Source organism: Pinus tabuliformis, chromosome 2_1 (genome assembly GCF_031772625.1).
Source record: "Pinus tabuliformis cultivar Carrire ecotype Pingquan chromosome 2_1, CPIR1, whole genome shotgun sequence".
In the NCBI taxonomy this organism is placed as follows: Eukaryota; Viridiplantae; Streptophyta; class Pinopsida; order Pinales; family Pinaceae; genus Pinus; species Pinus tabuliformis.
This window is the reverse complement of record NC_142299.1, coordinates 889,401,377-889,414,815: the sequence shown is the minus strand read 5'-3', so window position 1 is coordinate 889,414,815 and position 13,439 is coordinate 889,401,377. Positions and strand designations below refer to the sequence as shown.

The 13,439-nt window shown below is 34.5% G+C and overlaps 2 protein-coding genes across 4 annotated transcripts in view; both read right to left on the bottom strand.

Annotated features, from left to right (window-relative positions):
• Positions 1-5,164: 5,164 nt before the first annotated feature.
• LOC149203499 (hydrolase family protein / HAD-superfamily protein) overlaps positions 5,165-13,439 on the bottom strand; it is a 494,119-nt gene continuing 485,844 nt past the window's right edge. For all 3 annotated transcript variants that reach the window (XM_089403464.1, XM_089403462.1, XM_089403463.1), the window contains exon 12: positions 5,165-5,743. In XM_089403464.1, the coding sequence (XP_089259590.1) occupies positions 5,660-5,743 (84 nt within the window). In that variant the 3' untranslated portion in view covers positions 5,165-5,659. The remainder of the gene's footprint in view (positions 5,744-13,439) is intronic.
• LOC149203500 (uncharacterized) overlaps positions 12,748-13,439 on the bottom strand; it is a 60,841-nt gene continuing 60,149 nt past the window's right edge. Inside the window, exon 4 of the mRNA XM_089403677.1 lies at positions 12,748-13,338. Within this exon, the coding sequence (XP_089259803.1) occupies positions 13,135-13,338 (204 nt within the window). The 3' untranslated portion in view covers positions 12,748-13,134. The remainder of the gene's footprint in view (positions 13,339-13,439) is intronic.

Sequence of the window (13,439 nt, the reverse complement as noted above, 5' to 3'; positions counted from 1 at the left end):
CTAGGGAAAAGAAGGGTAGCAACTAGGCTAGGAGGAGGACGATGGGCCGAAAGGCCCTAAAAAAATTGGAACCCTTGCTCAAAACATTATTTTGCTTCAGATTTTCAAAATCACTGTAAAATTCCTTAATGCTGGCCCTGCAAAAATTCTAGATACTAGATCTTACCCTCAAGGGCATACATCTAGCTCCAACCTAATAAATCTTCTTGTTTCTCACTTGCACAAATGAAAATGCAAGTGCCCAAATCCCAGTGTATACAAAAAATTTAAAATAAACCCCAAAACCCTAATTGACTGCATGACAAGGGTTAGAAAATTATATTTACAAAATTTATTCTACAAAAAATAAAATTAAAAGTTATATACAAATATACGATGCTTGAAAATATTTTTGGAGGAATAATTTCTATAACAAGGAAAATGACTTGATATATTTCGAAAGATAGATATTAACCACAATCTTAGAAAAGTAAGAAAATCACATAAATTTTCTAAAGTCCAAACAAGGTCAGCCGATGTCCACAGTCTATGAAATTAGAGCCCAAGGGTCGAGGAACTTGCGAACTCTATATGTTTTCTTCAAGAAAACTTGTTAGACATATGGTGAATCAAATCACCTAAAATAGACCCAAAATCTACCAATAGAATGTTCTTATCCCCATCTAATGAATAACAAGCTTATTAAAATTTTAAGCACAATATAGGAAAGTGCATACCCAACACATATCACAGATCAATGAGACAAAGACACCATACACTGTACCCCAAAATCTTTTATTATGAAAATCCAATGTTCCCAGCAAAACAATGGCTTCACACCAGCTTTACAAAGTTTACATAAGCTCAAAGATGATGAATAAAACAGAATGCTTTCTATTTATATAGACATCCCTCCAAGTGGAAAATAATGGCTAGTTGCTCTGATCCGCATCAAAGTAATCTCGACGGTTGAAAAATATTTGATCATATTTTAATCTCTACTGTCAAAAATATTGTTTTTGAGGAATTTTTGAATTTCTCATAATTTTTTTTATTAATCCAAAAATAATTGTTTTGAATTAATTTTATTAAAAAATTGACTTTGACTTAACAACCAAGGTTTGAGTGCTTAAATTTTCTTAAAATATCCATTTTTTCCTTGGCGAGGGACCTCCAAAATTTAATTTCTTTTTAACCCACAAATGTTTTGGTTATTTTCCACTTGAAGAAATTAATTTCTCTAGAACTTTTTTTGACTTTAAATTAATTAATTTTCTAGCTTAGCTTTTAATTTTATCTTTTCTAGAAAAATCAATTAATTGACACCAGAGGGAATTAATTATTTTTTCACTGTCAAATACTTTAGACATGGTGTCTGATTGTAAGTGACCATGCACTAAAATATTTTTACATCAAATAATTACATATTCAAGTCTTAAAGGGGGAATACCCTTTTGTTATAGACCCTCATATTTTTTACCCAATTCCGTGACACAATATGATTTAATAGATTAAGTGATCTGTAATAAAATAATTTAGCCAAATAACTTAAATTATTCCCAAATCACTTTTACAATAGACTCGACTAAGAACACTATGACTCATCTAGGACTTCCATAATAAATTCCATTCTAGCTTTGGGGTTTAAGTTGGAGGGAAAATATCTGTTGATTATCTGTGTTTAGAAACACACAATGCGATGACACGAAAAACCTCATAAACTGAAATTCATCACCAAAATCATAGGCTTACCTAGGTTGTTACATAATTAAATGGTTGTACTAGCATCATTTACATTACAATTTACTGAATTTGTGTTTACATTGAAATAAGAACTCGATCGCTGATGATTTGGAACTTCGAAAAATTCACACAACTACTTCCTTGGACTTGTGACAAAATAGGTGCAACAAGTCCTATTGACTTTAAAATCTCTTAGAAACTCATATCATTTTCATCTAACTTTTCATTAGGGACCACCCCCCTTAGCTTACCTAGGAGAGAGTTTTAATTGAGAGAGTTGGGAATAGGTGACAACCCCATCTCTTAGTTTTTCTACCAAGCCACACCTTGTGGGGTTAAAGGTTTTTTCTCACTAACTTAGGTGTGTGTACTAGGTGGCAAAAACACCACACATTATCCAATAGAAAGTACATATGACAACAAGTACATGCAAAATTCTCTCAGCTGAAAATTGGTATGGACCAGTGTTGCAAAAATTGCAATTAAATCGCGATTTTTTTGGCATGGCGATTTAATCGGCTCATTTAATCAACAATTTTTTCATTTTGAAAAAATCGCCCAAAAATCGTAAAAATCGCCAAAAAATCGTCAAGCTTTTTCCCAAAATGAAAAATCACTATAAAATCCAATAAATCATAAAAATCGTCAAAAAATCGTAGATACTTAAAAAATTGATTTTTTTTTTTTTTTGTTTTTTTTTAAATGTTGCCGATGTTTTTATGTTTTTTACCGATTTTTTTCCCTCGCTGATTTAATCCCGATCGCGATGTTCACAACACTGGTATGGACTATCAACATGAAATGGGAAATGTTTTATCTATGTTAGATACCAATGTAAACTTTGCAAGGTCATAGAAGCCTAAAAAAACTCGTGCTATAAATTATGAGTTGAAAAATGTTATATTATAGAATATTGCAAAGATAAGTTATGAACCTTTGGAGTCCATGCCAAAAAATATTTTGGTATTAAATGTAATGACCTTCCATGGTGGATTTACAAAGGCCACAAGAAAAAATAATGTGGCCCTAGACGGGTGATGGGTAAGTTGTAGCCCTACACGGATCTCGCAAGAGGGACATTATACTATTGAGTAAAGCATAATTTAGATAAGAAAGCACAACCTTATATAGTTCAATTGTAGGACCATAGAAACTCAAGAAATGTAGGTATCATCCAATCTGATCTCAGAACATGATCTAGGATTAAGTTGCAAAAACATATAGCCTACAATATTAGATTACAAAGTTGGTTAAGATCCACAACTCGAAAATTCCAAGACAATTGAATAATTTCTAGAACCACACCCACGAGGTCATGGATGGTCTAAACCTACACATCTTCGGATGGGGGATCATTAAAATTTGTAAGATGAAATACAAAACACTCATAAAGTTACAAATATGCAAAAGATTAGTTAAGTAGAAGCGAAACACCGTAGGAATCTTAAGCCTATTATTTGGCCTTCTAGATTCTAGTCCAACAAGAGATTGTAATGTGAGTATATACAAGTTGAACTAGTTTCCAATTTAAGTGTGTATGAGAAGTTAATCTAGCTTCTAATCCAACACTGGAATTACCATATTTGTGTAATGGTAAATTCAGATTTGACCCTAATAGTTTTAAAGATGTGGTACTTCATAACAGAGCCTTATAAAAAGAGTATAATGTACAAATATTCTTGGAATATCATTGAGCACATGCACTTTCTTTGTTGCTAATTGTCTATATCTAATATGATATTACTCAATTTTGTACTTCTATGAATGCCTTAAAAACCAACGAATTTAAGCACTTGTTAGACTAAGATTGTGAGTCGAAATACCATTGGCACACTTAATATCAAGGGCATTGGTGTCATGGTTGTGATATATAAAACCACATAAAATTTTAGATTGTTCTTTAAACAAGAACAACATCTTGATGAGTTGATAATCTAATAGTGTGGTTTATATATCTTAACAAATCATTCTTTTGCCTAAAGGAACAACTCATGGTCTAACATTTAAGAAAAACTTTAACGAAGATTGACATGGTACATCATAATAAAATACATTAATATTGATGACAGAAAATCACCTATAAATTGAGAAAGGGCAAACAAAATTTCCTCAAATCATCTAAAAACTCTAAATGACTCAATTTCCTCATAAAATGCACATATTGCATTAAGCTTCACTTATAAAAACACCAATCTATTTTTTATGTTCATTTTCATACTCACAAAATAAAAATGACAAGCTCATTAAGTTGTACCATTTGGGACAATTACTATTTCAAGCCATTGAGGTGGATTTATGCTTTTACTGCTGCAAACATATAAATATAAATATTTCATCTAGGTATGAAGTTAACAAATATTTTATTTATCTTCTGTTATGTAACCGTCTCACATATTTATGCAGATTTGGCAATCTATAAAACCCATGACGCATTATACATTTCCCATCACTAACTCCATTTTATAATGCAGTTTCACTAATTCTTCCCCTCTATAATGCAGTTTGTTCCCCTGTCGTACCAGGACAAGAGTCATAGTATAAGAAGACGAATTGTAAATTCTACCACTTATATTACTTTAGATGTTTCTTCTCTTTTGTGATCTTCTCCTTTTGGGGATAAAATAAGCTTAAAATAATAGAAGAAAACTTGGTTACAAAACTCAATGTATCATGGTTCAAAAACTATCAAAACTGGAAACCTGAAAGATCTAGGAACAAAAATAGAGCTGCAGTTTCAACATTTTCTACCTTTTAACAACCAAGAAAGCTATTGAAACGATAATCAAAGCAGTAAACTGGAAACTTATCCATTGAATTTCTTTCATAAAGCTCGATATATTGTCATATTCTCCAGTTCGAAAGATTGAATTGAATGAAATATTGGCAGTCTTCTTTTCAAAAATCCTTCATCACAAAAGGTCAAAATAGCAGCATGACAACTTGATCTTGCTGGTCGAGTTGTAGCCACAAAAAGATTTGGTTGTTTTTCAGTGCTTGAGGGCCAAAAGATGGGGCTGCAGGAAATTTTAAGGCCTACTTAACAAATCTCACCGAGTGAAATGCTAGAGGAGGCAGTGGAAAGTTGTCACACAAAGGCAGCAGAAACATTTGCTTTTTTCTCTGGATCATTCTATTCGGTTTCTTTTTTCTTTATAGATGTCTCATTTATGAGTATTTTTATTCTATTTCAGGCATCATGAGGGTGAATGGCACAAATTATTGTTATATCAAAGCTGATTTGCCAATTGTTGACCTTACTTAACATATACACCTAATTAAAAGAATATGCCATGTAACTTTTTACGATTATGTAGAATTTCAGAATAATTTACAAAATGTTTTGAAAGTATGCATACTTTGGCGTTTTCAAAGTCACATTTGGTAGATATTTGAAAAAACTATTTTCATAAGAAAAATTATAACGAATGTATGTGTACTTCAATTTCTTTCTTCATCCTTGCAAGTATTTAAACCATTATGGGTGTTATAATATACAATATGCTTGCAATTATGTCCACGTTAACACAACATTAAGATCCTGCAAAAAAGTTGATGGCATCTCCAATGATAAGTAGTTTGTCACTAGCGAGTTGTCTTTTAGAGATATGGTGGAATCCAATGTCCACTCAAGAAGATGAAGCCAGTATTCTATGAACATAATGCAAATCTTCAATATAGGAAAATCATTTTCTACTGACTCGTTTTATGGCTGTATTCAAAATCTAGAGTCTTATAAGAGGAACTTACACTTTCACCAATTGTAAAAGCTTGTAGACAAGTTATTGATCTCAGAAATTTCTTAGATGAAGAAAAGAGCCAATAATAATCTAGCTCTATATTCAAATTGCATAGCTCATGCTAAGGACTGAAAAAAATGAGAGATTTAATACCTTCAAGTTACAAAAAACACAAATCAATCTTCTGAGAGATTTTGAATTCATACAACCTTTAACACTTCTAAGTGCTCTCTTGAATGTTTGTTCAAAATATAGTCCACTGCATCTTCAACGGTGTTAACAACCTAGACAACCAGAAACATAAACAATGTTATATGTTACATAAAACAGTGTATTGTGTGTTTACTATGTCTGAAACCCAGAAACACAAAAGTTCTAGGTAAATGAAAGGTCTTGTAATTCCCTCTAACCATAGTGGACAAAAAGTAAAAAAAGGAAACATGGAAAGCAAAGTGATGACGTTATAATTCCAAGCAACTATGGTGGGAGGTTTAAAATGATTGGAAGCATTGAATATATCGATAGACAAGTACCTAAAGTCAGATGTCAAGATCTGCATGTCTATAAGAATCAAAATGAACATTCCTAGCTAAATGCGTTAGATGTGAACATTGGCTATTTTGGGTTTTAAGAAATAATATATTTAAAACATTATTGATTGTTGCAAGGATATCTTAGTCACGCATATCACTTAAAACATTTCAAATCTAGGACACCCAAAAAAATGTTGAGATGCAAGTATTAAATTCTATAGCACGAAGGACTTTATCAATAGAGAACACAAATAAGAGAAATAGTGTCATAAGATCTTATCTAGTATGAAACTAGCATGAATCATATTGCTAGAAATACACAAAAACTTCAATTGGGGAATCAAACACAACTCCCAAGTATAATAATGATTACAAGTTGCACAATGAACCCAACCAAATAAGAATAATTGCAAAAATCCAAAAGATAATAACATCAAATAATCATATCATGTGTGTAATGAGTGCCATTATCTTCTATGCATATTTATTCTTCATCATGTCAGTTTTTGTAGCATCAGATGTGTTTTAACCACGAAATTTGGTGGAGAGGCCAGAATACACGAGATCTCCAGAACCCAGAAATCGTTTATGGAAATTTGGCCTAGAAATGATGTAATTAGATTATTGACCAATTTTTAAATATTTCCTAAGTCTAAACTTAGGGAATATGGTTAATTCATCAATATTAATTAAGTCAAGGCAAGAATCATCTAGAAACTCACACAGATCGATCCAAAGATGATCCTCGCCATCGATTATGTTTTAATCTTGGTTGTTGGTGTTGATTTGGGGTAGCATCGGATGTGCTCTAGCCTTGAAAATTGGTGGAGAGGCTAAAACACATGAGATCTCCAAGACCCAGAAATGGTTTGGGCAAAATCTAATCAGTTTGGGAGATATTAAAATAATTAATATTTTTAATGGAGTCCCTAAGTCTAGACTTAGGGAAAATAAAATATTAACGTGAATTAATATAAAATTGAGTTAGAATGGTTCAAAAGTCATGGATCAAGCTAGATCTAATCTTAACCATTGATTAGGGAGCTAATCTCGGCCGTTGAATTGTCAACGAGAAAAGTATAAGAAAAGGCTTGAGGGTTAGTTGGAGAACACATTGAATTGATCAAAAATTCGATTTTCTAGGGCAGGGTTTGCTGAGGAAATCGAAGAAGTGATCAGAGTTGCAGTTGAGGGGCAGTGAATACAGTACCAGAAAGGCAGAGATAGTACCGGGAGCATCAGCGCAGACGCAGAGAGAGGGTTGACGCAGAGCCAGCTAGAGGCCACGTAGAGGCAACCAAGAGCTGCACAGAGCCTGAGGAGGGCCAGTGTGGGAGACACAGAGGCTGACACAGAGCCCCGAGAGGCTAACGCTGGGCCAGAGAGGCTGACGCAAACCCTAGAGGCTAACGCTGGGAGATTTCGGGGGGCAGATTGGGGCTGATATCTGTCTCCGACTGAGAGGTACTATTGCCGAGGGCATTCTCTGTTGGGTGAGCCATTTCTGGCACCCATATTGTATTCTGAAACTGCTTAATAATAAAACCCTCTGATAGTTGCATCGGTTTCCCCACATTGTGCTTTTGCGGGGACATTAGTTCAAAAATAACTGTCACTTGTGTTCTTGTTTATTTTAGTGGATGATCTGTATGTGTTGATACTGTACTTGTATTTATTTTCAGTATTTACATGGTAAATAACTTGTTAAGTAAATGAACAAGTAGGAAGAAATAAATCAGATAGTACATGAAGAATTTCTGACAGATAGACTTAGAAATTCCAACAGTTGGTGCTCCAACAGAAGATTATAAGAGGAGGTCAATGTGGTGATGGAGAATACACTAGTGAGATTCGATTTCTGAGCAAATCAATTTCTAGAGTAGCAGCAGCCAGTTTCCGGAGAGAGAGCTAGAGATCGAAGTAGTAAGAGAGGGGCAAAGATAGTGAAGCTAGAGGAAGATTTCCAAATCCGGCAAGTACATTTGCAGAGAGGTAGAAGAGCCATAGAGAGGCTGACACTAGGGCAACTCAGTAGCCTCTAAAGGCAGTTTCGATTATGTTGGGGAAAGACGAATTTCAGTGCCAAAAGCTAGACAAAGGTTCCGGAGGTTAGGAGAGACATTTTCCCAGACAACAGCAGACTAGACGGCTTGAGTAGAGGCTGATTCAGATTGAGTGCAGAAGGGACTGCGCTAGGGTGATGCAGTAGCTGCGCAAAGGTAGTTTGGACGACTCACTTGGAGCTGTAGTTAGAGCTCGGATTTGCCTATGGGGTGAGGAAAATTCCTCACTAGATTTTACCTAGTATTTTCTCTGTAGGATTGTCAATATTCGACATCCATATTGTACTCAGATTATTTCACTGCTACTTAATATTAAAACCCTCATTTGTTGCACTGATTTTCCCAAGTTGGGTTTTTCCTGGGACTTTTGTCCAAAAATAATTGTGTTATTTTTATGTGTGTGTGCTAGCATTTCTTCCAGCGTTTATTCTTTTGCATCTTTATTTGTGTAGATTGCAGTGTGATTTATTCAGTATTTGTCATAGCAAACAACAAATAAATTGTTAAATTAAATTAACAATTAGGATAATAATTTCCAATAGCTGCCATAGGATTCCGGTTTGGAATTTTCACACATCAGTCCTCATGTAGGCCCAAATATGGACCAACTTAATGTTGGAAAAGGTAACTAGGTCGGTCTTCATAATTATTATAGTACTTATGTAACAAATATATATATATTTCAAGAATGGGTTTCATGCTCAAATTATTATTTTATTCTAGCATGTTCTTCATGCTTATTATTATTGCACCGGTCAAAGTCAAAGGATTATTTATAGCTTGAAACAAAAAAAGGAAAAAAAAAAAGAAATTGTAATTTGACTCAAAGTCATCCCTATATGCCATGTTGGCCCTGTGCCAAAAGACACATTTATTTGAACCCCTTTGGACAGTATAAATAAAGGGTGAATTGAGCTCATTTGGAGACAATCAATTCGCATGATCTACTTTGAAATATCGTAGAGAAGGATAGTGAAGAAAGGAGGGCCGAAGTCTGAATTGACAAGTTTAAAGAAGGGTTTTCTTGAGTTCGGATTTGTGGAAGTTCTGTCTTGACACATCTCTTGTTGAAGGCTTGTTCCTAATGCTGTACATGTTGCCGGTCTCTTGTTGTTGATGGATTTGCTATTTGGAAGGAGGGCTTGACTTGGCATTTTGAGGGTTGGAGTCTTTTTATGGTCATGGGTCTTGGATATCTCACTTTGATCTGATTCTATAAGAGATTTTTTTTTTTTTTTTGGATTTTCCCCTTTATGGGGTTTTTTCCCTAGCTTCGAGCCTATATCTTGTGTTCTTTGTTTCTTGTAATCTTCAGGTTTTGTACGTTTGGTAATTATTTGATGAAGGGAACATAATAAACATTAATAAGAAGCCAACAACATTCACAAGCAATTATCAAAGAAGAGAAATCTACCCTAATGTACAGTCAACCTGATTTCTCAACATGATCTAAGAGCTAAGGTAGAAGGATGGCAAATTAAAGATCACTCTCTGTTGGCTTTTGAAGAAGGACAAAGATTCAATGAAGATACGAAACTTATCATTCCAACATATACTCTCTGTTTGAATCTGAGCCAAAAAGGTATGATCAGTCTTAATCTATGGCATCTATTTATATCGAAGATCTATTGCATGAGCATTGTAATATGAAGACTCTGTGGTAACCCTAGTCAAGAAATCTGATCCCGTGATCTGCATTGTATATGATAATCAAAGAGATTCGGAAGTCTAAAGTTATGATACAAGAACTTTGTACTAATTTTGAAGGCTGAATCTATGGATATTTGAATCTTCCGAGGATAAACACTATGATTCAAACCACTAAAGCCATCATACTTATCTTGAGGACTCGCACTTGAGGCTCGCATCTACTCCATGTGACGATTCACACTCTCTCCAACAGTCCACACTTCTTATATATATCTGTGGCTCGATTTAAATAACTGTGGATTTCATGTTCTAAAGTGGCTTTTCATCTCCATGTTACTGTAGCTCATACGAATAGATCACATAACATAACTGTTGGGCTCGCATTGCTATCGTTATATTGTTATTTGTGGCTTGCAGTTATAGTGAGTCACATACTCTCATTAAACTATGACTTGCTATTTTTGTGACACGATTTCTTGTTATGTATTCATAAGATATGTATACATTACAATGGCTCGCTCTTCTTGTTGTGATTCGCATATGGTATCTCTATAACTCGGATTTTGCGACAAGGGCTTGTATATAAATGTTTCATGGCTCTTGTAAGTCAACTGTGACATCGCATTTGAGGATCAACATTATTACTATACTCTAAGCATCATTGCTATATGGCTCATATGGCATTGCAAATCTGTGTAAAATTTGTATCATTACCAATTACTTGCATATGGCTCAACCGCACAATGACTCTATAATTAGCAAGAACAGTGACCTTGTGGCTCACATTCTATACACAATAACTCACATTTTTTTGAAGATCACATTTGTCTCTGTTGCATGCATGTGATTTTTTAGTGGCTCATATTTATTACTATGGCTCGCATTGTATGTGGATCATATCTCTATGTGCCATGGTTACAGTTACATGAAGACTTGACAATGGCCCTATTTCCTAACAATAACCTTGATGTATATTTGATGATGAGATAGAGTTTTATATGATAGCAATTTAAATTGCAGAGAGATAATGACCCACATAATAGTGTGACAGTGACCTATGGCAATTACATATGCTGACAAGTGATAGGGTTGTGATAAGTTTCTATGGAAAAATGACACTATGACATAATGTCCTCATACCAGCGATGGATTGTGACAACAACCATGAGACGTCTTCTCTATTCATATAAGAAGGATGAATTTCACCATGAAGCCAACTTGTTTGATACTGTAGCAATGAAAGACAAAGGACTTTCTCTCTGAGGTTCGAGGCATCCTTAATGAAAGTAAGACATGACAGTTATCTTTGCATGAACTAGGTAAGATCAAAAGTGGTATGCATAGTTCTTAGTTATTGTGCATAGATAAGTATTCTAGATCATGATTATTGATCTTATGCTCCTTTTGAAATTTAGTGTTAAGAAGACATGTTAAAGACTGTCATAGTATTTGAAGCATTCTTCTGCATCTTAGGACAAGGTTCTATGGTCAAATAATGGAATCTCTGCCATAGGAAACTTGTCAATAAAGTTTCTAGGGTTTGCATAGAGTTTGCAATTCCTATCATGACAAATCTTGAAGACCTTAAAAATATAGGGTTTTGTAACTAACTCGCTTGTGTGGTTGTATAAATTTACAGTTTGTAAGTTATAGTTCTTGGCATCTAGGGTTTGTAAACCCTAGTAAAGTATAGAATATAAGGAGAAACCCTTGAAATAGAAACCATAACTGATTTTTTCCGTTGTGTAAGGAAAAGGAACATAGTTTTTAAGAATGATAGCTATTATATCATGTTGATGAGAAGACAAGGTTTGATGAAAAAGGGTCCAAGCTTAAGAGGGAGTCAATCTTCCTCAAGAGATAAGTATTTAACATCTTATTACTAATGCTATTGTCTTTATATTTTTCTCCCTGTTCTTTCATAAGTCTTCTAACCAAAGTTACAAGTCAAGGCAAGTTCTATCTAAAGCTTGACTGAGCAGATGAAAGATTTAAAGAAACATGGCATAGCATGAAGACTGTGAAGGAAGGAGCAGTTTGATGTATGCATCAAAGAAGACTATTAGATGACTAGAATATTACATACCTCAGACGGAAAATACCTGTAAATACCGTTAGATACAATTGACGAGATGATGATTGATCTAGAGCAATATTCTAAGAAGTTGAAGAGTTCTGATATTGTTGTACCAACAACTAATTGGTTCATTCCAAAAACACATTGATTGATGATTGAAGAACTTGAAGAAGAACTCTGTTGCAATATGAGGATAAACCATGCGAAGAAATGTTGATCTTAGAGGGAGAAAGCAGTAGAATTTGTTATAACGAATCCCACACCTTGACTAGAGACTATTATGATTCAGTAACTCTGATATTGATGATTTGGGATATGATTTGGCTCCTTGGAAAGACATTGTAGAAAATTGAAATATGTGAAGAGGATGGAAAGATAGCTTGTTTGATGACACTGTACTGACAACTGTTTAATTCAATTTGAGAGCACATGGATTGAGTGGACAACACTGATGATGGCTTGGAATAACATGAGGGAATAATTATGTTTTGTAAGGAAGAAGGCATGTGCTAGCAGCTATGAGGAAGCTCGACTCTTTGAAGATGATAGTTGAACAGTTTGATGACAAAGTTGCATGAAGATTGTAAAGATCAAGAAAGGTCGAAGTTTGACATGTTGTGATGTTGTTAGGAGCCGAGAAACCCTACCATGAAGATAGAATGTGAAAGAATTTGGCTCCATAAAATGTTTGACATCTAGGAAGATCGAAGCTTAGGTATTATGATGATGTCAGAAAAGGAGCCTTGGCAGCTACTACCAAGATCTCCACAGAAGAACAAGTCGCTGATGTATTGATGAAGTATGAGACCCAATGTTGCACGAAGCGGGAGCGAAGCGGAAGCGCGGAGCGCGGAAGCGTCATTTTCCAAAAATCTAGGAAGCGAAGCGTCCGCGGAAGCGTCTGCTATATATATATATATATTTTTATATTTTTTTGCATTTATACTCAAAACAAACATCCCAAATACCAAATTAATTGTAGAAGACATGAAAACATGCATATTTTTGCATAAATCAAGATAGATATGGCATCCATGATTCCATTGTAGTTACTTACTAGTACAACAATCATCTATATTCTAGCTATTACAAACATACATCAAATTTTTAAGCATATTATAAAACATAAAACATTTAAGCATATTATAAAACATAAAACATAGAGCATATTATGATTTATCTAGCAAGTGAGCAACTGTCAACATTTGTCATGTCCAAAATTCAAATAATAATGTTTACAAAATATGTCACTTGGTCACCGCCAAGCCAAAAAGGTTCAAAATTCAAATTCACAAGTCTACAAGTCTAATGAGTAATCTATGACAAAAAGAAGTAGATTGTGAATATATCTACTAATCTCTCCTCCTTCCACCACGAATAGAATGTGATGGCGGGCCTCCACGTGGTGGCAATGAAGAAGATGGTCCCTGTGTAAGTCGTGGCACTGGAACTGATGAAGAAGAACCCCCTGCTGTTGGTGTTGAACCATGGAACCTAGGAACCAAGGGACCAGATGGGGGTGGGGGTGGTGGCATATCAACACGGTCATCATCATCCTAGAATCGCTCAAAAAATTCATGCAAAAAAAAAAAAACACTAGTTAACAAAAAAATTAAAAACATGAATTAGAGAAATGCTTTATAAGGGAAAATTGGAA